Source organism: Camarhynchus parvulus, chromosome 8 (genome assembly GCF_901933205.1).
Source record: "Camarhynchus parvulus chromosome 8, STF_HiC, whole genome shotgun sequence".
Classification (NCBI taxonomy): Eukaryota; Metazoa; Chordata; class Aves; order Passeriformes; family Thraupidae; genus Camarhynchus; species Camarhynchus parvulus.
The window spans coordinates 7,282,700-7,309,578 of NC_044578.1; the positions used below are offsets into that span (position 1 = coordinate 7,282,700).

Genomic DNA, 26,879 nt, shown 5'->3' on the forward strand with positions numbered 1-26,879 from the left:
GCTTCAACTTGGAGCGTGGTTTTTATTAATTTATTTCTCGCTGTGCTAGATTTCTCTCCCTCCACTTTTAAAGGCTCCTTTGACTTTAATTAAAATTCTCCATAGGCTTATTGCCTTGAGAGAGGGAATGTGAGTGTGTATAAATTGGTTTTAACAGTTTGCTGACTAGATAGGTTTTGCAAAGCTCTCACAGCCTTGCAGTGTGTGCCTAGTGCAGGCAACAAAATGTGTTTTCCCTCATGGCCCGTGCTGTATTGATTGACTGTGCCTCTGGAATTTATTGCTAACTAATGATGGGACAAAAAGGACAATTAGGATCGGTGGACACTTGCGTGCACACAAAGTTAATGTGGTGCTTACAGGGAGCTTTGAGAGGGATCACGTCTGTGAGAGGAGCTGTTCTCAGTTTGTTGCAAGGCAGGGGACTGAGGCAGCAGGTTGGCTGGGGAAGGAGAAGGTTTTATGCGTCCAGGTGGAATTTCAACATCTTTGCGATAATTGTTTTTGCAACAGAGGGGAAAATGTCATAAGCAGCATCTGAATAAGAATGGCAGCTTGCTTAATTGTTGGCCCTTAACGAGAATGGAAAGTGCCCTGCCTCCAGGCATGCATCTCACTGCTTCCTTTTGAAGGAAAGGACCACGGTGTGACAGGACTTTGCCCTGCCATATTCTGGGATTTATGAGATATGTCCAATATTCCTGGTGCGCTTCTGTCTGAGGCCGTGTCTGTGGCACCTGCTGGTGCTGGAGTCAGCTGCCAGTGAATGGAGAGCACACACCTAAGCAAAGCTGATTTAGGGCTGTTGACTCTTCCCAAGCCAAAGACTCCCTGACATCATGTCCCTGTGATTAAAATCTGAGAAGAATCAATGATAAAAAGCAGGGGACTGTGAAAAGGGGGCCTTTTCCACCCCATCTCTGCCATCCTGCTTACATTAGGAACAGGCTTCTCACCCTGATTTGAAGCCAATGTCAGACATGACAGTAAAGAAGGATTTGCTCCTGGCTGCCTTAGGGGTGTGTGTACTTCAGCCCTGAGGGTAGTCTGCATCCCTCACCTTGCTGAAGTATTTCAAAGTTTGGATTTGTGGACCCTCTACTCATAATCTTAATTGTTGGTGCTGCAGGTTCGGGGCCGAATTCTGATTTCAGGCAAGCAATTAATATGGAAAAAGAAACAATTCACTGGTGTCTCTCTCTTTCTGTGTGCTCAAGCCTCTCTCCCAACAGAGTGCTGGTGCTTCCCAGAGAGGTCAGTGTCACATTCTGAGGAGCATGGCTCTTCATGAATCTCATTTCAGCAGGTTGCTTTTTATTGGCCACTAGCTCAGCTACTGAGGAGCTCACAGTCATAGTTCAGTAAAGGCCAAAACCCCTTGCAGAACACCCTGCACATCTTGCTTGGGATCACTGCTTTCAAGGTTTTGTACACTGAAGGTTTCATTCTTCCTAACCCTGTCAGTCCTTGTCCTTCTGCCCAGGGAGGGTCTGATGCAACACATAAATCAAAAAAATAATCATCTCCTGTGTCCTGTAATTGATCATGTCCCCACTTCTTTTCAAGGGGTGTTCAGGAAGAATAAGAGAGAGCAGGGTTCATGTTGTTCAGGTCAGTGTCAAAAAGGTGGAACACAGGAGATGAATTGGTGACAGTGTTGGTTGTGTTGCTTCACTGCTCCCCCAGGTCTGAGACTTTAGCCCAGCAGGCTGAAACTTTGGTTGCTTTTCAGTTTTTTTCCTCACAGAGAGAGACCTGAGTAGATCTCCAGCTTTGTCCACTATTTCATGCTGCTCCAACTTTTTCTTTTTTCCTAATTCTCCTCCTGTTACACTTTTTGCCTGTTTCTTAAGTGAATAATATGAGACCTAGCCCCACTGAATGGAGATTTTCTAGTTACAGCTTCCCAGAAACATCTTTCCCAATTTTTGCATGTTGTGTTGCAGCTTGTTCCTTCCCTATTTTTTGTCCATTGGCCTTGAGAGGTTAGAGATGCTGGAGTCACAGATTCTGGAGTTGTATCTTATGGCAGCTATAAGTGTCATTTTCAGTGCTGCCTTCCTTGGAAAAATCCATGAAGAACACAAGGATGTGGCTGTGCATCCCAAAGAAACCAGAAGAGTTTTGAGAGTAGCTGTACTGTACATTTCTTTTCTGAAGTGCACATGGTTTTTCTAAGTTTTTATAAGGGAAAGTCTGAGCACTGAAGTTAATCACAGGCAAAGCCACAGCAAAAATGAAAAAAAAAAAACAAAAACAGATCAAAGGTGTCCTGGCTGCTCCTGTAACTGCTGAACTACTTTTTGAGGAGGTGGTAATTCCCTCTTTTCTACCTTGGCTGAAATTCTGCTATAAATTATTCTCTTATCTTTAAGTCCATGCATACTTATAGCAAACAAACACAGCCGTAGCCCTCTCCACTGGAGAGAGCTGATAGAGAATTGCTTTTTAACAGGTCCTAGCATCATCTTCTGAATCCCTGGATTTTAAAGACAAACTGAAAAAGTACCCATGTAATGTAGTATTTCGGGTGGAAATGTCTTGCATCTGAATATTTTAGTTCCATCCCTTTGTAAAAAGTGAAGGCTACTGGGATGGTGAGAATTCTAGAGGGATGATAGCTCTGAACAGAGAGGGCAAGAAAGGGACCAGTTAGTATTGATTCCTTCCCAGAGGATGAGGTCTGCTTCTCTGGGGCAGCAGGCAGCTCCTGAGTGTTTCCATCTCCTCCTCACTGGCGAGGGGCTGTGGAACTCAGTCAAGAGAACCCTGTGGAATGGCTGAAGATCATTATTGCTGTCACTGGTGGTGACTGGAGAAGCGCTGCTGCATATGTAAGATACTGCATTTCTATCTGATGTAAGATTTTTAGAGAGAGATAAGTAGGATGTTTGGTTTATTCAGTTTGTAATTTATTGTCAACCACTGCAAGGAAAAATAAAGTGAGTACTGTAGATCAGAGTTCATGTATTCAAGTACAGATGGGTGAGTTCTGAGTCAATGGCATTTAAGGAAATGACACTGAAAGACACTCAAGTAAAATGAAGACTTTAGCAAATCGTGTCTAGAATGTTTTTGTCTTCGTGGTTTTTTTCTTTTCCCTGCAGGTAAACTTTACTTTCTTGTTCTATATCATCTGAAGGACACATGCATTTTCTGGGATTTTGGGAATGATTTCTGGGGTTCTGGGATTAGACATCAAATTTAACAAGATGATGTATAGCTTTGAGGAGACACATTTGATGTACCACTTAGCCTTCCCATAATTTACTGCGTGCCTCCGGTCTCTAGAGGGCAAGGGGTTGATCTACACTCCAACCTGACTTTATAAATAGCAAAGCAGAAAAGGGAAAAAGAAAGCAGGCTGGGGACCTGCCTGCTAAACTGTTATGATATGACAGTGATGCAGGTAGGTGACATTAAATGCTACTGTCTGCATCCTTAATTGTGAGTTGTCATCACCTTGGCCGTTTGAGGACGAATAATGTGCTGCTCATATTCCAGATTTCTATTCTTATTCATAGGACTGTGTGTTCCAACGTTCAAATGCATATGTATAATTTAAAAAACAAAACCTCAGGTTTTTAGGAGTGTTTTTGGAGGTTTTTTTTTTTAGTGGAGATGGGGAGGAAGGGAAGACGTGAGTCTATCTTGACTGGTTTTGCGTGCATTTAATTTTCCTGCCTCAAAAGCATAGGGAGCTGCCACTATCAGAAAGCCCAAATGGAAAAATGGTTGCTTACAAGATGTAATGAAGATTAAAAACAAGCAAATGTGGCTGGGAGGTAAGGGGGCTCTTGCTCTGTAGGCATTTGCCATTTCTGATTTTGCAAATAGCTCTGCAGCGTCATTCGATCTGTGCTTCAGTGTAATTTTACCAGGAGATATTTCTGGCCTTTTGCTTCACAGTCAGATCCGTTTGCTGGGCTATTATGTTGAAAATGCAGTCAAGTATTAACATGAAAACTGTTTATGTAACCTCCCACCACATGGAACCCCTCCAAAACACCCTGCAACTGAGGCAGGGAAGGGGAAGGAAGGGATGAAAACCAAGAGCTGGGTGGAAATAGTGCCTGCTCTGAGATGTAGATAGGCCAATTCCTTTCAATAAAAAGAAGTTAGGCTGTTGATAGACACCTGTCTACTTAAACTGTGGTGGAAGTTCACTCAGCTGCATTCCAGCAGGGCCCCAGGCCGTGAGGGAGGCACAAGGCATTGTTACAGAGGACTGAGAGGGAAGAGGAGGGAGGGACACAGCCATATCCAGGAGGAACATCACACAGCTACTGTGCTTTCAGATTCCTGGTGGCACTGACAAATGTTGATAACTCCGTCAGCATCTGCCTGCAGAACACTGAGTCCCACTTTGCTACCTGTCCATTTGTCCCAATAGGATGCTCACACATGGCAAAAGACTAAAGGTTCCTATTTCCCATTTTCTGCTGAAATATATTTAATTTGCTTTCAACAAGAGCAAACCCAAATCCCAGGGCCTCTGAATAAGGGGGAGTTATGGAGGGGGAATACAATTAATGTCTTAATCCTGTGTCACCCTTTCTTTGAGGCACTGTGCTACATTAAATTGATTTTGCAAATGAAAGCTAAAAGCTAAGCAAAAGCCACCAATCTATTTTGCCTAAAGATGATTTTAGTGCTCTTTATGTTCCCCTAAATGACAAACCAATTTGTTACCTGCCTACATAAACATTTGCCTATATTAGCCCCAGAAATGTTTTATTTTTATTAGCCCAAACTTTATCTTTTTATGAAGACACAGGGGCCCAATAAAATTAGTGTGCAAATATAATACCCAATTTGCATTTTTCCATGGTCAGCAGAAAAGCTGAGTAAAATCAATTTGATATTAGGTCAGCATACACATCAATAAAGCATACGCTCACACAGGACCATTGTAATGGTTCCTGTAATTTCTATGCTGCCAGAGTAAAGAGATTAAATAATATTAAATGCTCCAAAATAGCTTCGCTTTTAAGAAGAATGTAAAAAGAAAGGGAGACTTTGGCATAAAACGAGCAATAAAGGATAATAGTTGCACAATCTCCAACTTTAAAACATTGTGACAATGATCTCAGAGGCAGGCTTCCTGCAAAATGGCCCCAGTTCAGCACAGCTCTCATGCCAAAATTATGGTTAAGCATATTTTTGAGCACGATGCAAGTCCGCCCAACAAATCATGTACTTAAGCAACTGACAGAGTCAAGGACAGAGCCTGAATGAACGCTCAAAACTTGGAAGGTGTAGGATGCAGTTTTGAGCGTTACACGCAGGACCGTTGCTGAGGAGATGGTCCTTGCACAAAGGAGGCTCTGCTGAAAAAACCCCAGGCAGGACAGACTGAAGGTGATGGGAAGTGAGGGCAGGTCACGAGCAGTGAGGGTCCCCTGTAGCAGTGCTAACCCATCACAGACCTGACCTTCCATGGCTTTTGCATGGGAGACAAAATGCTGCTGCCTCCTATTTTGGGTAAAACTGCATGGGAATGGTGTCTGACTTCCAGAATCTGTAACCCAGTCTTTGCTCATCACTCTGTGGTACAAATGGCATCACTTTGACCTTCTGTCCCTCTTTGTTCTGCTGAAGCCAACTATAAGAAGGTGAGAAGGAAAATCTGACCTCACCAAGTCAGTGGATTCAGCAGTGACCAAAAATGCTGTTCCTTTGCACTCTTGCATTGCTGGGGTGCACGCTCTTACCTGAAATGACATTTGCGGCCAGAAGGAGCAAAAATAGATGAGACTAGGTGCTGATCTGGTCTCTTAGGAAAAACCAGAGTGCAGTAAATGCTGCTTGGATTTGATTTGCTGAAGCAGGTTAATGTGGTGGAGATGAGGCACTCGGGGCAGCGCTTGCTTTTGACACAGATGTTCCAGCTGTGCTGGGCACAGACAAGCTGGGGTGGCACGCAGGAGGGGAATGCAATAGAGCTGCTTTGATTTCCTCTGTGGAGCCTTTAACTTGCAGGGTTTTGAATAAAAACATGCTGGCAGCAGCCCACCTCATGCTGCAAAGTACCTGAGAAGGGATGACAATATGGAATTCATTTGCAGTGGATAATATTCCATTAAAATATATGTGGGTATTTAAATCAAATCATTATTTGGCCAAATGTTTGTAGGATGATGGATTCCCATGGATTAGAGCCTTCTGGTCTTCCAGAGATGACAAGGTTTTTCTAGCACCTTTCTCAGCTTTGAAGTCCTCTGCAAAGGAGTGATATTCACTCCCAAGTTCTCCTGATAGGCACCAGCCTAAAGGCTCTCTGAACCTGACTTCCAGGGTCAGACCTCTCATCCTGAGTGCTAATTTGTGAGTTTGAATCATAAACTACATCATGACTGCAAGACTAAAAAAACCACAAATCTGAAGTCTGATTCTGGTCTGACAAGGTAGCAGAAAAGATCCTGGAGGTTGAGGAGTGATGTCCTACCTCAGTTCTGTTATAATACTTCATCTTGGTGATGCAAATGGAATTCCATAAATTTAATATTTCTGCTTGAATGTTCTAGATACCTACCATTAAGCTGCTATATACAAATACTATCATTTTCATGTTTTTATAGTAGCATAAAAATGAAAATTGAATGAAAATGGCTAAGTGAATTTCTTGCCTTCCCGTGAAGGTTTGGAATTCGACCTGACTCTCTCTTTGTAAGTAGAAAATGTTTTCTGTGCGACCCTGCTTTAGTTGCAGCAGCACAATAAGCAACCAGGAGTGGAAATTGCTGTTTCCTGGGTGAGAGCTGAGGGAGTGTTGCCAGTGGGGTTAAGTGACTGGCTTGACATGCCAAAGCTTTAGAGGGGAAGGAACATGGGTTGAGGACCAAACAGCACAAGTGATATTCAGAACGAGAGATCTGAGCTGCTTCCTTGCAGCTCATTGAGTTCCTTTTCAGTATGAAATTTGCTTGGTGTTTGCCACTACTGTGATTGCTGGGGAGCCAGAATAGGTGTTGAGGTTAGTGTTGATTGTTCTGAATAGCGTCTCAGATCTCCACAGCTTTGCTCTGGGGAATTCTCCTCTGAGCAGGGCAGGATGGCAGTGGGTGAGTAGCAGGACACTGGGGTGTAACACACAGTGACAGATTGTTTAGGTCTCAGTCATAAGTCAAGGCAAATATTATCCATGATGATGATGATAGTGGTAGCCTTCAAAGGGAAGAGAAAATGTTCATTTAAATCTTCAATATACGTTCCACAAAAGAAACTGAAAAGGGAACCATTCCAGACATGTCTACTTTCCTTTCTTTCCAAAAAAAACCTGTTTTGTTAAAGAGTTTTGTTTCTAAGATTCACTGCTATGGTGTTCAGAAGGGTAAAAGTGGTACCACAACAGATTTCTCTGCATTTCCACAAGTCTCAAAGCTGTGGCTAAATGGAGTGTGCCTTTCTGTCATTTTGCTTAAGCACTTTTGGCATCTACTAAGCAAAGCTATACACTTCTAATCTTCTTAATTTTGATTGATCTTTTCAATCCTGAAGTAGAAAATAGGATGTATTTCTAATGTAACATTTAATTTAAAAAATGAAAGGGTGTTTTGAGGTTTTTTAGTGGGTTAACCTTGGTTAGCAGCCAGATGCCCCCACAGCTGCTCCCTCTTATCCAGGATAGGGGGAGAAAATAAAAGGGAAAGGCTCATGGTCAAGAGAAAGACAAGGATATCATTTACTAATTGCCACTGGGGGCAAAGCAGACTTGACTTGTGGCAATTAAACTAGACTTGCATAGTGAAAGTTATTGATCATAATAATGATTCTAATAAATGTTATGAAGCATAAATAACAACAATTTTGTAATTGAAAACAAAGCCAATGCCACAAAACACCCCAAACCAATTCTCTGTCCAAAAGATTCCTGACCAGTGCTGTTCCAGACCCAGAGCAGTCATAGTGCTGAGCATCACATCTGTGCTGTGCCACAGCCCCTTTAATGCAATGCTGGTTTTCCAAGAGGGGAGGAAAACTCATCTCCTCTTGCTAAAGTGAACCCAACCTTCTCCTTTTGTTCCTTAAAGTTGGTTTGGTGATTTATCTCCTTCTCCCCACGCTACTTAATGTTAATGCAAATGATGTGGGATGGTCATCGACTCCTAGCTGATGGGGTTGTGCTCCTTTTTGCTGCCTCCCACTTTTCTTCTGCTGAGAAAATTGACCCCACCAGCTGCTGGGTTTGGCAGAGGCTTTCTTTCTTATATTTCTTTGCCTCTGGCGTTCAAAAACATCAGAGGATGGTGAAGCTGGTGTAAGAGAGAACAAATGAATGGCTGAGTTATAGGGAGAGCAGCTGCAGGACTTTGAGATGCTAAGGAAATAAAAGAAGAAACCTGCTGCAATTGTCTCCTGAGAACAGCAAAAAATGTATTGATTATTCCTATAGTTCTGTAAGGTGTGATTTGCCCTGGGGAAAATGGAGCACTTCTAAGAATTTGGGAAATGAAAAAAAATTAACTAAGCTATGGTCTTGAGGACTCTCACACATCTTCAAAAATAAAAGTCTGACTTTGGATATGTGTGCAATACATCTACCTAATTAAAAGAGGAAAAAAAAAAAAAAAAAAAACACAAAAAACAACAACTTGGATTTAGTTTCCAGTCTGTAAACTTTTTACTTCAAAACAAAGATTTAAACTGTCTCTAGCAATAGGAGCCTGCTGTGTTAACATTACCCCTGCTGCGTGTGTTCAGGTTGAGATAAGCCATCTAACTGAGGTCCTGACCTCTTATAGTCTTTAAAATTCCCAGAACCCATTTTGCAAGAGCATAATTTTCATTTGCTGTTTATTAAGTGCAGTCACAGCACAAACAAAGGAAGGATCCTGGTTGACCCACGTAGTTTATGGCTGAAGCAGGTGGCCAAAGTGGTGTGGTTTCAAAACTGAGGGATTAACCCGCGTTAAATTCAGCATAGTTGGGATCTAAATCTGTCTTCCACCTATCTGCAATTTGAAGGGGAAGTGGCACATTTTCGTGCCCTCACTGGAGAAAGTTCCTGGATTTAATCTTGGTCTCTTTTCTATACTTTATTTTTTTTAACTTTTCTTTCAGTTAGAGCGGATGCAGTCCCAAACGCTTAACAGATTTTTTAAAAATCACCTCTAAATCCTCCAGAGCAAAGCCTAATAAATATAATTTGTAGCACTTTGCCATTGCCTGGCACTGTTAAGGCTTGGACCAAGTGTAATGCAGGGTGCAATTGGCTCTACCTTGACTGGGGTCCCAGTGCTGTTCCTGTGGCCCAGGGGGACATTTATCACGAGTGAGAGCACAATTACAGTGCAGTTAAAGTCTCTGCAGTAAATCCTGCGGTTTAAAAAGAGACCTAAATTTGGTATTGCAGGTTTGGCTGCATGTCATTAGTCTTGCAGCCCTTGTGCAGTCTGGGAAGGAGACCTGGTGACTCTGCCCCTTTGGTCAGGGATTGTGCTTGTTTATAATGTGTGACCAATTCTGATGAAAGGATGTATTTTAGAAATTAACAGTTGTTTGCTTCTACATCTGAGGCACAGTATAATAATATTAATTTCTCTCATTTTTTCCCCCCCTCTGTCCCCTGCCCTTTTCTGCTGCAGCAAACCTGCGTCCAGGGGCTGAACAGAAAGTGGTGTTCATCACAGCACGGGTCCATCCTGGGGAAACTCCCTCCTCCTTCGTCTGCCAAGGTGAGTGTCTGCCCCGGGGTGGCAGATCTGCTGGGATCTGATCTCCTGCTGGTGCATGTGCTTGGTGGGGAGAGCTTTGGCTCTGAAAGGGAACGGGACAGATTTTTCCACAGTGAGGATATCAGGATATCAGGATATCAGCAGAGTCTCTCATCTAATACCCAGCTGCTCACTTTCCTCGAGGCTGTAGGAATAGATTGGCTCCAAGTCTTGTGAAGGTTTGCTGAACTTGGTCAGAATTGGACAGAGTTGGGCTCTGAAGCTGTTTGGGAAGAATGAGACAGTCACACTCATACGCAACATATTTGTGTAAAGGTTCTTAGAGCTTTTCCAGCCCATTTTTCTGGGGTTTATTCTGTCAACTGCTTATATTTTTTCTTGCTGTGTACCATCTCCAGCTTCTTTTCCATCACAAAGCAGTGACCCTAGCTCTCCAGTTGAATTCTAAGAGGCCTCTCTTTGTCTGAAGCTGCTGCTGTGAGGAGCACAGGTCCCAGTGGCTGACAGCTGTTTCCTGCACAAAGCATTCCTGCTAAAAATAGAAAGCAAATTGCCCAGCTTGTATTTATAAAGAGTTGTAAATCTCTTGGCTCATGGGTACAAATAAATAAATAACCCTGGCACGCCTTCATATAACTTCATTGTACAGGTCTGAAATATTGTACTTATGCGTGTGACTGTCTGCAGCAGTGAAGTGTTGATGGTGTAAATCAAAGGAGCTCCCCTGGAGCCAGGGCAATTTGGTAATTCGCTGCAGCAGCTTGGACCTGGCCCTGCTGAGCCCATGAGCTGCATCAATCAAGCATATGCAGAGTTTATTACCTTGTCTGCTCATGGTGCCACAGGCTCCACTGCCATGGGCCCTGCTGGCGCCCAAAGACCTCGGTGGGGAGGGTCTGGCACACGTGCATGGTCTTCTCTGTGTGTGCTCCTCATCCTGGCAAGGGGCTGTGTTTGGCATCATTGAGGGAAAAGATCAGCAGCCTCTCCCTGTGCTGCCCCAGCCCCGCGGGCTGGCAGGACACTCTCCTTGCTGGCCTGGAGCAGCAAAGGTAAAACCCTTCCTCTAATGAAACAATGCTTCAGACTGAGAGCAGGAAAACTCAGCGAGTTTCCCATCCCCTGCCGTGCCACAGTCAATGCAGGGCATTATAGCACACATGATGTTTGTTAATGAATATGGATTTTTAATTGGCTGCTTTGATTCTGTTTGTGGCTGCTGGCATAGCCCTGTGAAATGAAAGCTGAGGCATGCTGCTGAGGTGGTGCTTTGTAAATGATGTTATTTTATTTTGATAATGGAGAGTTTATTCAAAAGGGAAATAATCAGGAAAAAAAAAAAAAAAGGATGTGTAAAAGCGTGTGGCATGCCTAGCCTGATGAAACAGCTAGATAGAAGTCATGCTCTGATTGTCTCATGGAAACTTTATGCTTTGTAAGAAAAAAAGCAAAAAGCAAACAAAGAAAACCCAAACAAATAAGCAAAAAAAAAAAAGCAGGAAATACAAGAAAAATAACAAGGAGCTATCAAGATAGGAGTTTTGGAGAAGCACATGAGAAACTTGCTGTGGCTGAGTTACAGCTCCTGATTGACTCCTGGACCCAGAGGCTCTGGGCTCTGCACTGAGCCCCTGCCCCAAGCAGGCAGAGCGGCCTCCGGTGCAGAATGAGCATCCAGACAAGTGCAAATGTCAAACATTTCAAGGCCATTCTGGCAGTCAAGTTGAGGGCACACTTAGGAATTTTATTTCTGGAGTCTCAGGAAGATTTTTGGCATAGTTAGGTGTTGCAGATTTTATATCCAGATGCCAGCTCAGTGCATATGGAACGTGTCAGGACTATTTTTTTTTTTTGGTGGAGAGATTTCTTCTTGAATGTTTGATGATGCTCACCACCTGGAGTATTAAGATCTGGAAACTGATCCCAAAGATTCCCCAGGAGCAAGCAGCATCTCGTGGATGGAAGACCAGAACTGTGACTGTCCAAGCTTGGAGAATCAGTCCGTAGGGGAATAGAGAATGAGCAAAAAGCTTTATAGTTTTTGTTTTTCACTTTTTCCTATTGATCTTTGGTTTTAATCAGTTCAGTCACTGTTTTCTTTAAAGCCTGGAGATAATATCTGACTATTTACTCATTTTTCTACTTGTCTTTGAGCTGGCCAGTTCCCTTCCTGCCCTCTTTGGCCTGGCTTTTGCTGAGGGATTTTTAGCTGTATTCTCCAAACAGGAGTTTCCTGGAGCCTGGCAGAAACTACCTATTACAGGCCCCATTTCTTTGGTGGTTTTGGTGGTGGTTTTTTTTTTTTTTTTTTTTTTTTTTTTTTTTTTTTTTTTTGGGGGGGGCATTTGGTCATTTTTGTTTGTTTTGGGTTTGTTGTTGTTTTTGACTAGTCAAGGCCTCTGAGAAGCAAGTTTTCTGGCTTTAATATATCAGGAGATGCTTGTGCCTGTCTTTTGATCCTTTGTCCTCCACTTTACCCACATGTTATGAATCTAAGCAAGGATTTTGTATTCGTGTGGGAAGAAAAAACCTTGTCATCTCTCTGTTCAAAATAATTTCTCTGTCATTCTTCTTCATATTCTACTGTGAAGAATCCACTGAAAACTGAGTTTTGGATACAAATGCCCTTCATTGCTGCAAATGTGCAGGTATTTTAAACTTGGACAGACATTTCTGTCACCTTCCAGCTGTGGAGTGCTTGCAGCAGTAGCCAGACCTCCTTAGAATCATCAGGCACCTCATCCAGCAGTCACAAACAAATGCTGTAATATTTCACACATGCTGCAGCTGCCACAAAACCCTGGAGGGCCTCTTCATAAATAGATGGATTAAGAACCTTTTGTTTCTGTTTTGGTCTTTTAAGAATTAGTACAATGGTTATCCTTTTTAGGGAGTTTTCCTGGTGGTTCTTAACTGCTGGTGGTGGAGCTCAGGGCTGGAAATGGAGACCCAGGCATCAGAGAGGATATTCAGAATATTCACATGAGTACCTTTCAGTCCAAAGGCAGGGTGGTATTCTCCCCCTCAGATGGTGATGGTCACCATGAGCATTGATGTTTGCACCCCTCCTAGGAATGAATAAGTAGGAGTAGGGCCCAAGATTAAGAGGATTTGTTTACATTTTTTGATTATAGACCATTTTTTAACCAACTGCTGGAATCACTGCTGCTCCTGGAGGGACTTTTGTAGTGAGCACAAAGAAGTGCAAATTCATTTTACAGCCTGAACTCGTCTCTCTTGGGCTGTTCAGATTTCTGAGGGATTTTTCTGAAGATGTGGGTTTAAATTATTTTCCTTTCTTAGATATTTTTCCTCATTTTTCTCCCCCACAGTATTTTCCTTTAAGAAAATGCGGGCTGTTTTCTCTTCCACACTTTACTGTAAAGGCAAATAAACAAATTCTTACAGATGTCAGGCAACAGTGTGCACTAATAATCTGTGCAAGCCCCTACCCTCTAAACACTGGCCATAAGGCAGCTTTCAAAAGGCTTGGATTTTATCCAATGCTTGTCAATAGGGGTATTTTTAGCCCCCAATATTCTCAGTGTCTTATTTTCTTTCCAATGTTTGCTAGATTTTATATTCTTTGTGGGAGAAAAGCAACTGTCCCTCACTATTCACATCCATGGAAAGTTTTAGGATTCACTCCTACATTTAAGTTCATCCTGTATGCTCTGACTTTTGCCAGCAGTCAGTAATTCCAAGGTTAAACATGTCTAGCTGTACCAAGACATGAATTTTACCCACTGATTTAGCATGTTCTATTGGTAGGATGTCATTTATTGATTTGTCAGCGTGGCATCCACCATGCTGTCTAAATGCAGAAATGAAAATTTGTACCCCAAGCCCCTAACAGGGATTTCCAGGCTGGGATGCCACAATGAGAGCCCAGTGCAATGCAGGAGGGAGGGGAATCCCACAGCTGTGTTTGAAGCTGCTGAGCATCTCAGGCTCAATGTAATTTGCCCTGGAGCTGACCTTGAATCTTATGGGCTGAAAAGGGAACAGCCATTAAAAAGGAAATATAAGAAAAACAGACACCTGTGACTCTTTTCCATAAGAAATGGAGAAAAAATTACTTTTCAATCAATCTTTTTTTATTCTGTATAGCTGCTTAAATGAATGCTCCCTCTTGCTTCACCTTAAATCAGGTGATATGAAATGAAGGAACAGATTGCACTGGGCAAGGTCTCTTGATTTTCTGTTTGCGTTCTTTGTCTGCATTTTTAACCCTCACCCTCTCACCAGCAGAGGGCAGGGGGAAAAAAAAAATCTGAAAACTTGTACAAATTTTGATTCTAAGTTTGCAGCATGGAAAAGCAGGCAGCAGACTGCCTGAAAACAAGTCTCCCAGCAGCTTTCTCTCAAGTCCTGATGTTGCACTATAACTCACTGGGCCAGTGGGTAATTGAACTCGCTGTCTATGTCACCAGGATGCTCCAGGTGCTATGAAGGATTTAACTCCTGGACAGACTCCAAAGTGGCCTCTTAAAACTGTTTTCTAGTTCATTTTGTGGAGGCAGTGCCTTCAAATTCTTTGAATTTGATCCTGCAGGAAACCTAAGGGAGTTGCTAGGAGAGTGAAGTTGCTAAAATACAATAAATGTGACTTGGGTGGGTTTTTTAGGTTGTGTTATGGGGTTTGTTTTGTTTTGTTATGTGTTTGGGACTTGTGGTTTTTATTTCTTGTGGGAAACAGAGTCTTAAGTGTGAGAAGGGTCCTTGTGAAGCCTGTTTCTTCTGTTTGGAATTTTACCCAAACTCTGTCTTTTCTTATGAAGAAATAGGAGGAATATACTGTCAGGGTTAAAAGCTGCTTTTCTGTTTCTTTTATTAAGCATAAATCTTTTGACATAAGTGATAGTAACTGAAGGCCAGGGCATGCTTTATGTACAAGTGTAAATTCTGGCTTTACCTGTGAAAAGAACCTTTCTCAAGGAGAAGAGGTGATGACCTTGCTTAGCTGTCTCCAGGGTATAAATTTCTTCTAAGGGAAAGAAACTGAGTTCTGTAGCCATTGGTATAAGATGCAGATTTTGGGAACAGCAGCTGCACTGGAGAAGAAAGCAGTGCACCTAGAAATTCCTGTGGTGGCAATGACTGGGTCCTCAGAAGCTTGGGGACATCATCTGCCAGATTTCCCATCAGCCTGAAAGTGCATCTGAATAAATGCATGGCTTGCATCTCACTTGATCTGTTTTATTCCTCTGTCTAGCAAGCCAATTCATCTTCATTTCCAAGCTATGTTTCCTACCAGAGGAGGAAAGAAAATACCATTCCTCAGGGAATAGGAATCCTGTAATTGCATGTTTGTTGTATTACTGTCAAGTCTCACTTCTGCCTTCTCTGCCAAATGAAAGAGAATGGAAGCAAACACTTATGCTGTCCTGGCTACTTCTAGGCTCCAAGTGAATGGAATGCATATGGATAAAGGCTTAGTCTGCAATTCCTCTTTGGATGTGTTTGTAAGGCATCTCTGGGTGCAGGAGGGGACTCTGCCATGGCCAGGCAGCCAAGGAATGAATGCTCTCTGGTTCAGGAATGGCTTTTTTGGGAGCCTTTTCCAGTGTTTCTCTTTGTGGCTGCATTGCTGAGACTGAAGAGAACTGAGCAACACAGAAGCTCCACTTTAAGGGTATTTTTTTATACTCTCTTGTCACCCCACCCTCTGAGGTATAAAGACACAAAGCTTCCATTCCCTTTCAATATTTATGGCATCCTATGAAAATCTTTTCTGGCTGCAGTCCCTAGTGCAGAGTTCCACTCTAGAGCTGACTGCTCTTGGTCAAAGGAAGAATAGAATCTTTCCACGAAGTGAATGGTGTTCTGCATCCAGATAATGACATGCACAAGTTGTGTCAGAAAAGGATGGGAATGGGAACCCTCCTGTGCTTTCAGGAGGATGGAAACCCTCCTGTGCTTTCAGGAGGATGGGAACACTCCTGTGCTTTCAGGAGCAGCTCAGCATTTAGGAGCAGTGAGGGAACGTGGTGAGCAGGAGCTGCAGTTCATGGGCTCTTTTACAGGACTTCAGGAAACCAAATTATGAGAAGCAAACAAAGGCAACAGAATTCAACAGCCCAACCATAAAACAAGCTGCAGGGCTCTCTTAAAGTTGTTAAATTGCATTCATCCTTCCCACCAAGATTTTTTTCTTCAAGTGCATAGCTCCTAAGCTTTAATACAAAGGGAAACACACTCTCCCTGGCTTCCAAAGCAACATGAAAACCACTATTGTCTGTCCCTTGTAAATCTCCTGGATGAGATTTTAGTGTGCAGTATCCCAGGAAAGAGAGGTTGTTCTGAGAATACTAAAGCATCCATATTGGAGTAAGGGAAATAAAAGCTCCTTTTAAAGTTGTGTTGATGCAAATAAACTCTTAGAGGGATTCCTGCTACCCTGCGTGGCTGCTACAAGGTACCACAGGCTTTGAATCAATTCACTGCATGTGGTATCAGGCAGGTATGAGAGGTTATACACCTGGGTTCCTGAGCTGGAGCAAATTTATGATGATTTAAATTCCTCAGAGAAATTTATGATGATTTAAATTCCTGTAGAGTCATGTGATTCACTTCCTTACAAAGTGTGTTTTCTGGAATTCCTGCACAGAAGAGGTGTGATGGTGGCGGGGTGTGCAGGTGGACCGTGCATGAGCTGGTTGTTGCTGTTTGCAACTGCAGAGGAAAACCCAGAATTTTGGAAACCTTTGTCATCTGTGGCTGAGACATCTCTCCCCACCAGCAGCAGAGGCTGCTGTCCCAGCTCTTCTGCTCAATCTGCAGTAGCAGGAGCAGAAAATTGGTCGCTCAGGCAGGCTCACCCCTCTCCAGCCCACCCATGTGTGCTCATCCTTCTGCTCCCAGCAGCTCCTCAGCCCTGGGACAGCAAGGTCAGCTGTGCCTGTGCAGCTCAGAAATGTCAAGTGGCTTTGTTTGATTTGGTTTGCCCTTTGCCCAGAGCAGGCCTTTGACTGGCTCTGCTGAACTAATCCTCTTTGGAGTAATCACAGAGCTGAAGGAGCCCTTGGTCTTCAAGGGGGAGCGTTGAGAAAGGCTTTCACTGTAGAACAACAGGCAAATTTATTTTGTCTCCATGTGGGATTGCCCAATTAATCTCTTGAACATCCTGGTTTTGCAATGTTTCTTGACTGCTCATACTTTTGGATAACATGGGCTTAAAGATTATTTCCTCCCAGCCCTACCATCCTCCCTCCAGGGCAAAGCACATCATATTTGTACATACTGGGGCACGCTGCTGATGTCTGAGGATAGGAAAAAGAGAAAATATTGATTACCTGGGCTTCATGATCACTTGGCTTTCCTTAATATGGTCTGGTTTTCCCACTAAAAATTGCAGTCTGAGTGGATTCTGAAGGTGCTGATCCATGTCTGCCCAGTTATCAGGGTCCTTTCTGTGCTTATTGCTCTGTATGGCCATGGGCAGCAAGTCCTGCACTTTTAAGGAGCAGTATTACCCCAGGAACCAGATCTTCTCTGGGCCAAGGCAGGAAATAAATATGCAAAACTCAGGACAAAGATGTAAAAACCACAGCAAGTTTGGGGCTGTCTTTAGATCTCCTTTGCATGGCTCTGTTAATGGCAAAGAAAGGTCTCGGATATGTGACCATCACTGCCATCAAGGATTTAAGGCTGAGATGAGCCCTTTCAGTCAGTGCAGCAGGGTGTGATCAAGCTGCAGGTCAGGATTCACAATTAGGAATCTCTTCTCGTTTTTATAATTTGAGTCCTTTCCATTCTCCTTCAGCAGTGCCCCGGCTCTTCCTCACAACTGATATTCATCTTGCTGGTCTGTTGTTTCCAGCTTTGTCTTCTGACCCTTTGTTCTTTGCCTGCCTTGGCTGGGTTCGGCTGAATTGATTTTTTTAGGGGTTGTTTTCATTTTGTTTTCAGTCCTTTTGTCTCGAGGTGCCCTGCACTTACCTTCCTGCTCCTTCTGCTTTGCTCTGAGCAGCCAGCACTGATGAGTGACTGGGACTTGGCCGCTGCAAACTTTCCTTTGACACCAGGGCACTGGGATTAAACTTTCCCTCTGCCCCTGCACAGATTGCCCACGAGCTCCTCGGGTGCCTCTTGCATTGTGCACATGTTTATGGGAGCCATGACTTCTCCAGCTTACAGAGAAAAGGGTGCAAAGCTTGTCTGGAGGGCAAGAAGAAGACTTGGGCTGAAAGCAGGCAGCAGCCCTGTAGAGCTTGGCTTTGCTCTTTCAGTGCAGGCTGAGGCTTCTCTGTGCTCTGAGGATGGAAGGAAAGGGTAATGGGGCACATTCATTACCAGTTCTGCTTAATTTTACCTAAGAAGAAATGTAGGCACAAATTGCTTTTCTGGGACCCTAATGCAGGGGCAAACTTCTATTAAACACTTTGTAGGCAGGAAGGGTAAATTTAGAGGAAATTTGAACAATGCCAAAGGGCTCTGTAAAATATCACTCTGGCCAGGAAGCTTGGTTCCATAGTGACTGATGTCACCCCTAAGTGCCAATTTCCAGATGTGCCCTATAGTGTTAGTTCAAGGGTCAAATTACTTATTACATGTTCCACAAATGGTAACACACTCCTGGTGTCTGTGCTCTGACTTGGAGGTTATGCCTTTAGTCTTTGCTGCTGCTAAATTTAAAAGATAATTGGAGATGGATGAAAAATAATTAATTTGTATTTTTTTTCTAAAGCCACAGGTTTAAAGAGTGCTTTATTATAAATTTCATACCTTAATTTTTTTCATATTTTCCCTGTCTCTTTTTTTTGTTTCTCTATTTTTTGTCACTTTATCACTGATGGAAACACAATGTGGTGAGGAAGAGAAAGAACAAAGAAAGGCAAAGATCTGTGGTCAATTAAAAGAAGAGGAAAGAAGAAGTCTGCAGGTCTCCTTATGTGAAAATTTGTTTGAAATTATAAAAGTTTACTTCAAAATTTTTAGCCAGTGGCACAGTGTGTAGGTAAAATGTTAAAAAGATGGATGTGCTTTATATTATTGGCAAGCACAAGCCAAATCTTTGGGTGACTACAGAACAAGTGTGACACAGACAATGACAACAGGGCAAGTTCTGGTTCAGCACGGCCTCCACCTACCCAAAAGGAGCATCACTGAGAGTTTTTAATTTTTTAGTGATTAAAGTTTGACTGGTGCGATGATTTTAGTACAACACTGATCAGCTTCATGTCCTGTTCCCTTAGAAACACTTGTGCTTGGTGTCATAGCAGCAAAGGGGGAACAGGAGGGTGCTTAATTCCAGGTACAGGAGACGCCATTCAGCCTCAGTGAGCTTCACCTGCCCTCCATCAAATGGGACATGATCTGTCAGAGAGTCCAGAGTAAAACTGGAAAATGCTGCGACCCAGCCTTGGCCCAGGTGCCATCTTCCAAAAGCTGGGTGTGCCACTCATTCCTGGGGAGAAGCAGGGAGCAGGGCTGGAAACCTCTTGGAACTGCACCCCTCCTTCCCTGCGGGAATTCCCTGCCCTGGGGACAGCAGATCAGTGGGATCTCAGCCTGTTCTGTGGCACCCCTCCCTTCTGAAGTCTGGCTCCTTCACACAGCAAAAGGGGCTGTTTATTACAGTTAAGTTTGCCTTTAAGACCTTAAAATTCAATCTGACTGTTCAAGGTAGAAAGTTAGACAGTCCTCACACCTGGTTACACGTGAACTCTGATTTTTCTTCCTGGCAATGCTCCTAATGGCCAAGGATATGAGGGAAAGAGCACCTTGACATCAGCTGCTGTGGTCACAGTGCTGCCAGAGTTTAAACCCATCCTTGCAAAGTGCTTGGGGAGAGCTTCTGTCTGGAGCTTGCTGGCACTTGAGATTTCATTTGCATCTGAGGCAGACTGTGAATGTGGAGTGCATTAGAACATTTCCACAGCAATTCTTATTCTGGAATGAGAGCATCTTATGCCTTCTTAGTTTAATATGCTTCAAAGTTGATTTTGCAATAAGACTCTCTCCAAACAGAATTCTTTAGGAAATAGTGGAGTTTTTTTAGCTGCTTCTTCCTAAAACAGCAACAACAAACTCCCTCAATCCTTGGAGGCCTCCTGAAATTTATATCCCTCTGACTTTTCTCCCTCATACTCCTCAGATGGAAACATGTACTTTTATACCCTCCTGGAGAATTTCACTTCTTCACAAGGAGAGGTGCTTGTGGTGGTCCTACTCATGTGAGGAAATGTTGCTGATGATTCCCTTTCCAGTGCTAATTACCATCACCTTATCACCTTTAGGATCTGCAGTGCATCTTCATTTTCACAGCAAAATTTCCTCAGGAGTGCAGATAGGGGCTTATGCCATACTCTGTTGCTTAACAGCCAGGAGCACACCTGCACTGACAGAGAGTGACCCTCATTTATTTCTGTGGAGCTTTTTCTTGCCTGGATGTCATGCAGTGTAAATAAAAGAACAGATGCATCTCCAGTGATGAGGGGCAGAGCAGAGCTTTTGCAATTTCTTTCTTCATGTAGAGACATGGTCATTACTTTTTTTTTTATTCTTCTATAAGACAAAAAAATAAACCACAGGGGAAAAAAAGCTTTTTTCCTGCTGGAGCCTAGTGCAAGCAGCTACCCAACAAGTCCCCTCCAGTACCACTGAAAGCAACTTGCAGATACACAACTTTCACCTCTGAGGCAAGGGGAGGAAGTTCAGATGCAGCCATCATTTTCTTGGCCATCAGATCTTCCCCTGAGGATTAAGTTTTTGTTTAATAAATCACTTTTTTTTTTTCCTTTTCCCCAGAAATAGTCCAGGTGTTACATACAGTCCCTGCTTTATTTGCCTGTCAAAACTGAAGCTCCAGACTTTGCTGTGCAAATGGAATTCCATTCATTTCAGTTTTACTGTCCTTTGGCACTGATTAGAACAGCTCAGCCTCTACTACCTTGATGCCATCTGTCAGGGAGGAGATGGACAGAGATCTGCTTTATTCTGGTTTTGCTTGTGTGTTACTTTTGGGTGTCTTTGAGGGGCAAACCTGGAGCAGGCAGGAAGCTCCCACTGTCTCCAGGGGACAGGCAGCCACCTCTGAGGAAGCTGATGCCACTCTTGCCTTTCTCATGCCCAGAATTAACCACAGGAGAGGGTAAAACAGCTCTTCATTAACAGGATTCTCTCTCTCTCTCTGATTCTGGTTGTGCATTTTAGAGCTGCTGCCTTGCTGGTGACACCAGCTTTGCATGGTGCCTGCAGACTCTGTGCCCTGCTCTGCCACTGGAGCCTTGCAGGTGCCTCTGCCTCCCTGGGAAGGGAAGAAGCTGCCTTGTGCCTTTTCAGTCACTCTGAAGGGAAGGACTGAAAATCCTGGAACAGTGAAGCAGCATAACCTGCAAACCCAGTAAAGTGGAAATCAATGAAGCAGCCAAAGGTGCCATTACAGCTGGCTTAGTGTAAGTTCTGTGTATCAGCAGTTACAAAGTGATCTCCTTGTTTGTGCCCATGGGGGAAATGAGGGAAATGGCTGTGCAGGTTCCTGCCAGGCCAAGCTGCCAGTGTTTGCATCTGGGGAGTGTGTGGATGTGCCACATATGAGTGGCAAAGCCACATCTCCAGCAGAAGGGAACAGCTGGCGTTCAGTCCTGAGGAGGGGACACCTCAGCTCTTCTCCTCGGCCGAGTGGATTAAAGTTCTGGGCTGAAGCACAACAAAGAGTTCCTTTCCCACATCCCAATTTTCTTCAGAGCCCTGTACCTGTGTCCTCTGGAGATCCAGAGCCTTAGGGTGCCACATCACCCACGGGGGCACCAATGTGCTCCTGCTCCTTCCCAGCAGTTTGGGTTCCACTTTCATCCCAGCAGTGGTGGCACCAGGCGTCTGTCTGGCTGAGGAGCCCACTTGTGATGTGGCCAGTAGCAAATGTCTACAGGTTGTTGAAGATAAAGGCAAATTAAAAGAGATACCCCCAATACTCTCCCAACACCCTGGAGCTGAAGGGACCTTGGTGTGAATGAGTGATGTTCTGCAGGGCCCCTCTGGTCTGCGTGTGCCTGACTCAAACCTGTTGCCTCTGGGTCTTTGCTTGGCTGAGCAACTTGCTTGCAGATGCTGGAAACCGTTTTTAGAATGTGTTTAAAAATACATGTTTTTCATTCCTTGCCTCACATTATTTATGTAATGCCCTTTCCCTTTTTCACCGTGTATTAGATTTTCATATGTAAATGTATTCTCTGTCTGCCTCCAGAGAAATCCACCTTTTGCCTGCTCAGCTTACATCACATTCTTTGCTTGGGCTAATCTATCCATCTTCAGCTTTCTGCAGTTCTTGTTGTGACCACAGTTAATTCTGTAAGAGCCCAGTGTAGCTGCTGCTTTGCTCAATGGGCCTGCAGAACAACACTCTGTGACAGGCCCAGGGGAAAAACTGGGTGAAACTGGGTAAAACTGGGTAAAACTGGGTGAAACTGGGTAAAACAAGTCCAGCCCCTGCTCCCAGTGCCCACCTTTGTTCCACCAAGCACACTGAAATCCCAAATGTTCCTGATTCCCAAAAAGGCACCTGCTGCCAGGTTATGAAAAGGTGACTCTGGCCATATAGGGAGTGCTCTGAGTTTGGGGAGATAATTCAACAAAAGGCTTGAAAGGAGAAGGTTCATCCTCTTTGGCTATTCCTTGCAACTTCTAGTGGTTTCCCAAGTAGAAATAAGTCTGCTTAGTCCTCGTTGTGTCCATCAAAGTTTATTTTTATCACTTTTATAGCTCTGCTGGGAATCTTTTCCCCAGTGCAGGTAACTTTGGAAAATTTACACTTGTGGTGCAGTCTTGTTGCCAGCCCTGGAAAGGTTTCTGACCTCCACATCTGCAGTTGTCATGATGGGGAGGAAAGCAGTCATCTTCCAGGCTCTGGGGAGCTCTGCCTGCTCCTGGGTAAAGCAGCAACACTCCAGTAATGATGCAGTTCCTCTATTTCCCCTGCAAGACCCTTACAGCTCTAAATAGCAAACTGGAGAATGAAGTGGTTTTCTGTTTCTGGGTTGTTTTTTTACCTCCTTGCTGGTGCTGGTGAGCTGTTGGTGGACAGCTGAAACTCCCCTTCAGGGCCATGGGGAAAAGTCTGGTGTTTTGTGAGTTGATAGGGATAGCAGGAAACAGTGCCTGGGTTAATTCTGCCAGGGTACATGCCTGCTTGACTCTGGCTCATGCATTCTGGATTTTACTCCCCTTATGTTTATTTCCCCCCTCTTTGCAATCAAGCCTCTATTCTGGTTTGTCTCTTGTCTTGCACATCAGGGAAGGTGGAATCTTCTGCATATTTCTGTTCAACTCTAAGGCTGAAATCCTAGCTGCATTTAACATTAGTTAGTTCTGTAAAAATTGAGGGCCATAATGCAGTGAATATTTTTTGAGCTGACTGGGGGCTCACACTCATGGGCAGGACATTGAATAATAATGACCAAGAGCATCATATTCTGAGGTAACATCTTGAGAATGATTCTGATAAATCCCAAGTAATTCATTGATGAAACAAGACCATCTGATCTTTGCAGTGCTTCTCCAGGAACCCTTTTGTTTTTCCCCAGGAGGAAAAGAGGCATTATCCAGGGGGTATTGGAAGGCTCATTTTGATGCAAAGAGAACTCCAAGCTCCTTACAGCATATTAAGAAAATTAAAGAAAGGAAAGCCAGCCAAGGAAGCCACCCACTCAGTCTGTGCTGTGCACTGAATTTAGGAACCCTTCAGGCAATCCTGAAGCAGGAGCTGTGTGCTCCTGCCAATACCTCCTCTCTCTGTCAGCCTGACAGGTTCTTTCAAGTCACAGGTCTTTGCTGTTGCATCAGTTCTGCTGGAGAGTTGCACAACTGCCCCTGGGCCTGGGGAGATTAGTTTGTGGTTAAGCAAGCAGCATCAGCCATCAGGGTAATTAAGGGGCTGAGATATGAGTTCATTTCTGTGCAGGGCAGACAGTCTGCTTCGCTCTGTGCAGGTTTGCACTTTCCACCTGACAAATCCAGCCCTGGCCTCATTCTGCTCTCCTAAATTAGTCTGCTCCTTTGAAGCTGGTGGGTATCCCATTGCTGCAAGGAACAGGAAGGGCAGAGACCATGAAATGGTGGGAGGGATTAACCTGGTGTTCCACCTGGGCTGGTGGTGCTGCTGGAGAGAGCACGAGTCCCCTGCACCCAGAGCTGCAGTGGAATGAGGGAAATGGTGCCACCAACACCCCCCTTCTGCTCTGATCAAGTGTTCAAGCACGCAGGCTTCAGTCTGGTGGGTTTTTCCTCATTCTTTGTTTTTTCCTAAAGTCTGAAAATATGCACACTCCAATTCAATGGCATCCAAATGAGTCCTGAGGCCATGAATTTCTGCATCCAACAAGTAGGAAAAGGGTCAAAGTGTTTGGTTCCTTGGGGTTTCCAGCTGTTAAAGTGCCAAAGCATCAGAGAAAGTCTTAAGGCATGTTAGAAGACAGTTTTATCAGAACAAGATTACATGAATGTATGACCTAATAATTACATGAATTATATGACCTTGGGCATCTTTTGTAACAAGATCATTTGTGTGGTCTCATCATCTGCTCAAGTCTGTTTAGTAATGTTATTTTTTTTGGCTTTTCAGACAAGATCAGGCTTTGGGTAGTATAAAGCATCTAGAGAATTTTAAAGTAGGAACTAGACTTGTCCTCGCAAAATGCTTGATTGTCTTTTTTTTTTTCTGACAATTTTAACAGGCAAAATTAAATATCACGTTTTACCCTCTCCAGGTAATCCTGTGAGGTTTTGAGAACCAGCTATAGTTTGTGGAACACTTTGTGTGCTCCTTTCTGTGCTTATCTGTTTGGAAGAAAAGAAGAGAGCAGGAGTGAGAGCACTCAGGGCTGCAAATTTGACCTGACCAGCAACACTGGTTGTCTCTGTCACCAAAAGTCTTTCCACCTTGACCTCTACAGGGCTGATTTTCAGAAAGTGCTTATCTTTAGGGAACAGTGGGCTGGGGATGGACTGCCAGTGGCTCAGATCTCACTAGTGACAGCTGAGTAAGAGCAGAAAAGTTTCAGAATTTTACTCAACACCTAGCATTTTGTGGCCACTTGCCATGTTTCCAACTACAGTCGGCTCCAATGAGCTTTCATGAGTTTGTTTGGAAAATCCATCTGCTGGTTTTGGCCCCAGAGATGCCAGTTTTGCTGCCCTGCAAATCTGGCCATTGCTATCTCAAGTTGAACACACGAAGATAGCAGACTCTGGCAGCAACTTGCCAAAAATCAGCAGTGCTAGAGACTAAGATCTGGCATTCTGGCTCCTGGTCCCACATCCCAGTCGCTGGGAATGCCAACTTTAATTATGTTTTGCTGGCAATGCATATCTATATCTTTTCAGCACTGAATCGGGATGTTGTGCTCCAGCCAAGCACCAGCAGCCGCATATCCTTCAAAGCAGATGTGGATCTTTTTACGGGGAAAGAGCAACAGCTCATAAAAATACATAGGAAATCCCAAACACTCATCACTTAGCAACTTTCTACACTGAACTGATTGTACTTGTAGGCTGCTGATTTGTGACTGACTATTCCAGTCACATCCATTTCACTGTGTATTCTCCCTGTTTGAAATGCATCTGGAGTGTCAGGGTCTGGAACTCTTTGGTGTTCTGAGGCCTTGTTTGCGCGGTCTAAATGTAGAAGTCTCTCAAAAATAGTAGGATAGTGCACATGAAAGGCAGTGGTGTAAATGTGCCTCCTTTATGTGGGATATCCATGATAAATTTAAAGGTTTCCACCCCAGTCAGTCCTGTCCAGTCAGCAGGCACATTAAAATGGCAAACAAGGTCTGCCTCATGGTATCATATGGTCCATTTCCTTACCCAGGAGTCCCAGAATGTTTTACTATGGCACAATTTTCCCAAATCTTCATTGAAGTTGCAATCTGAATAGATGCCAAATGTCAGTTGAGGCTGTGATGGCAGAAATGTCTCCTGTATCCTTACAATGGTGTGAGAAGGATTTTTATGACTCTGTAATTCTGGAAAGCAGTTGAAATGTTTGGGCACCAGGATGGTCAGAGTCATCTCACCACAGAGCTGAGATGCAGTAGCACAGTGGGCACTCACTGTCCCCACACCCTGGGATCTGCTGATGTGTTTGGAGAGGGCTGTCACACACTTGTGGGCCTCCACCAGAGACTTCAGTCGCCTCAGTTGGATCATTAAATGCAAAAAAAGATATCTGGGAAACCTGGAGGGGTGGAGGTGCTGGCTGGGATGCTCTGATTTGGGTCAGCAACTGACAGAGTGTTTTCTCTCTCATACTGACAGAACCCAGCTGGGAGGTTCCAGACTGCTGTTCTCATGGATTTGTGTTCCAGCCACACCAAATTCCAGATTAATTATTTGTGAAACCCTGGGCTAACTGTAGTAGGGAGGGAGGGAATGGTCAGGAATGATGGGTTTTTAAAATCTTCTTTAAATCAATTACTGTCTGTGCTTACCATGCACATTAAAATTGGAGAAAATCCACAGTGCCTTGCTCTGCCATTTGAAGTATTTGTTGCCAGTCATTCTCAATTCCTTAGCAGGCAGCCCCTCCAGCAGAAGTGTGGTTTTCTCTGGAGCTGACATTAGCACTGTTCCACTAGGTTGGCAAAATGCAGTGAGGACTGTGTTCCCTGGGAGACTGGCTGTTTTCCATTTATTTCACTGCTCTGGAAACAGGCCTAGCTGTAATGGCCTAACATATCTTAGAACAGGAAAATTACTAATTCAAGTCAGTGAGCATATTTTCATTTTAAAAGAGTAACAAATTAAATAAACTCCCTGCATTTTGCATTTGAGACCTCAGTGTTTCATCTGCTGTAATCTAATTCACCCATTCATTTCCTGCACATTCATTTTATCCCATTATTTGAGATTTCCTTTGCTTTTAATCCTGTGTTTTGAAGAGACCAAGAGTTACAGCAGAGAATAGATGAGAGACTAAATGGTAAATAAAAGAACAAACATGCCATAATATAGCTTGATGTGTTTCTAATCAATCTGCTTATTGCAGCTGGATCCTTAGTTAGGTGGGCAACTTTTCTGTCTCAGGTTGATTAAAACTTCTTTTAAAATAGGTGAAGTGGGGCTCTGTGCACAATGCACCAGTAGTAACTGTTTGTTTGGTTTTTGGGGGATTTTTTTACAACTGCAATGATGGTTGCAGGTTTTAAAAAAAATTGAAATAACCGTAGGAACCTACAGACATTTTCTGGGGTGCTTTTAACC

At 43.7% G+C, this 26,879-nt stretch overlaps 1 protein-coding gene across 1 annotated transcript in view; it reads left to right on the forward strand.

Annotated features, from left to right (window-relative positions):
• Nucleotides 1-26,879, forward strand: part of LOC115906399 (cytosolic carboxypeptidase 6-like) — a 197,538-nt gene that overhangs the window by 63,551 nt on the left and 107,108 nt on the right. The window contains exon 3 of the mRNA XM_030953548.1: nt 9,588-9,677. Coding sequence (XP_030809408.1) covers nt 9,588-9,677 — 90 coding nt within the window. The remainder of the gene's footprint in view (nt 1-9,587; nt 9,678-26,879) is intronic.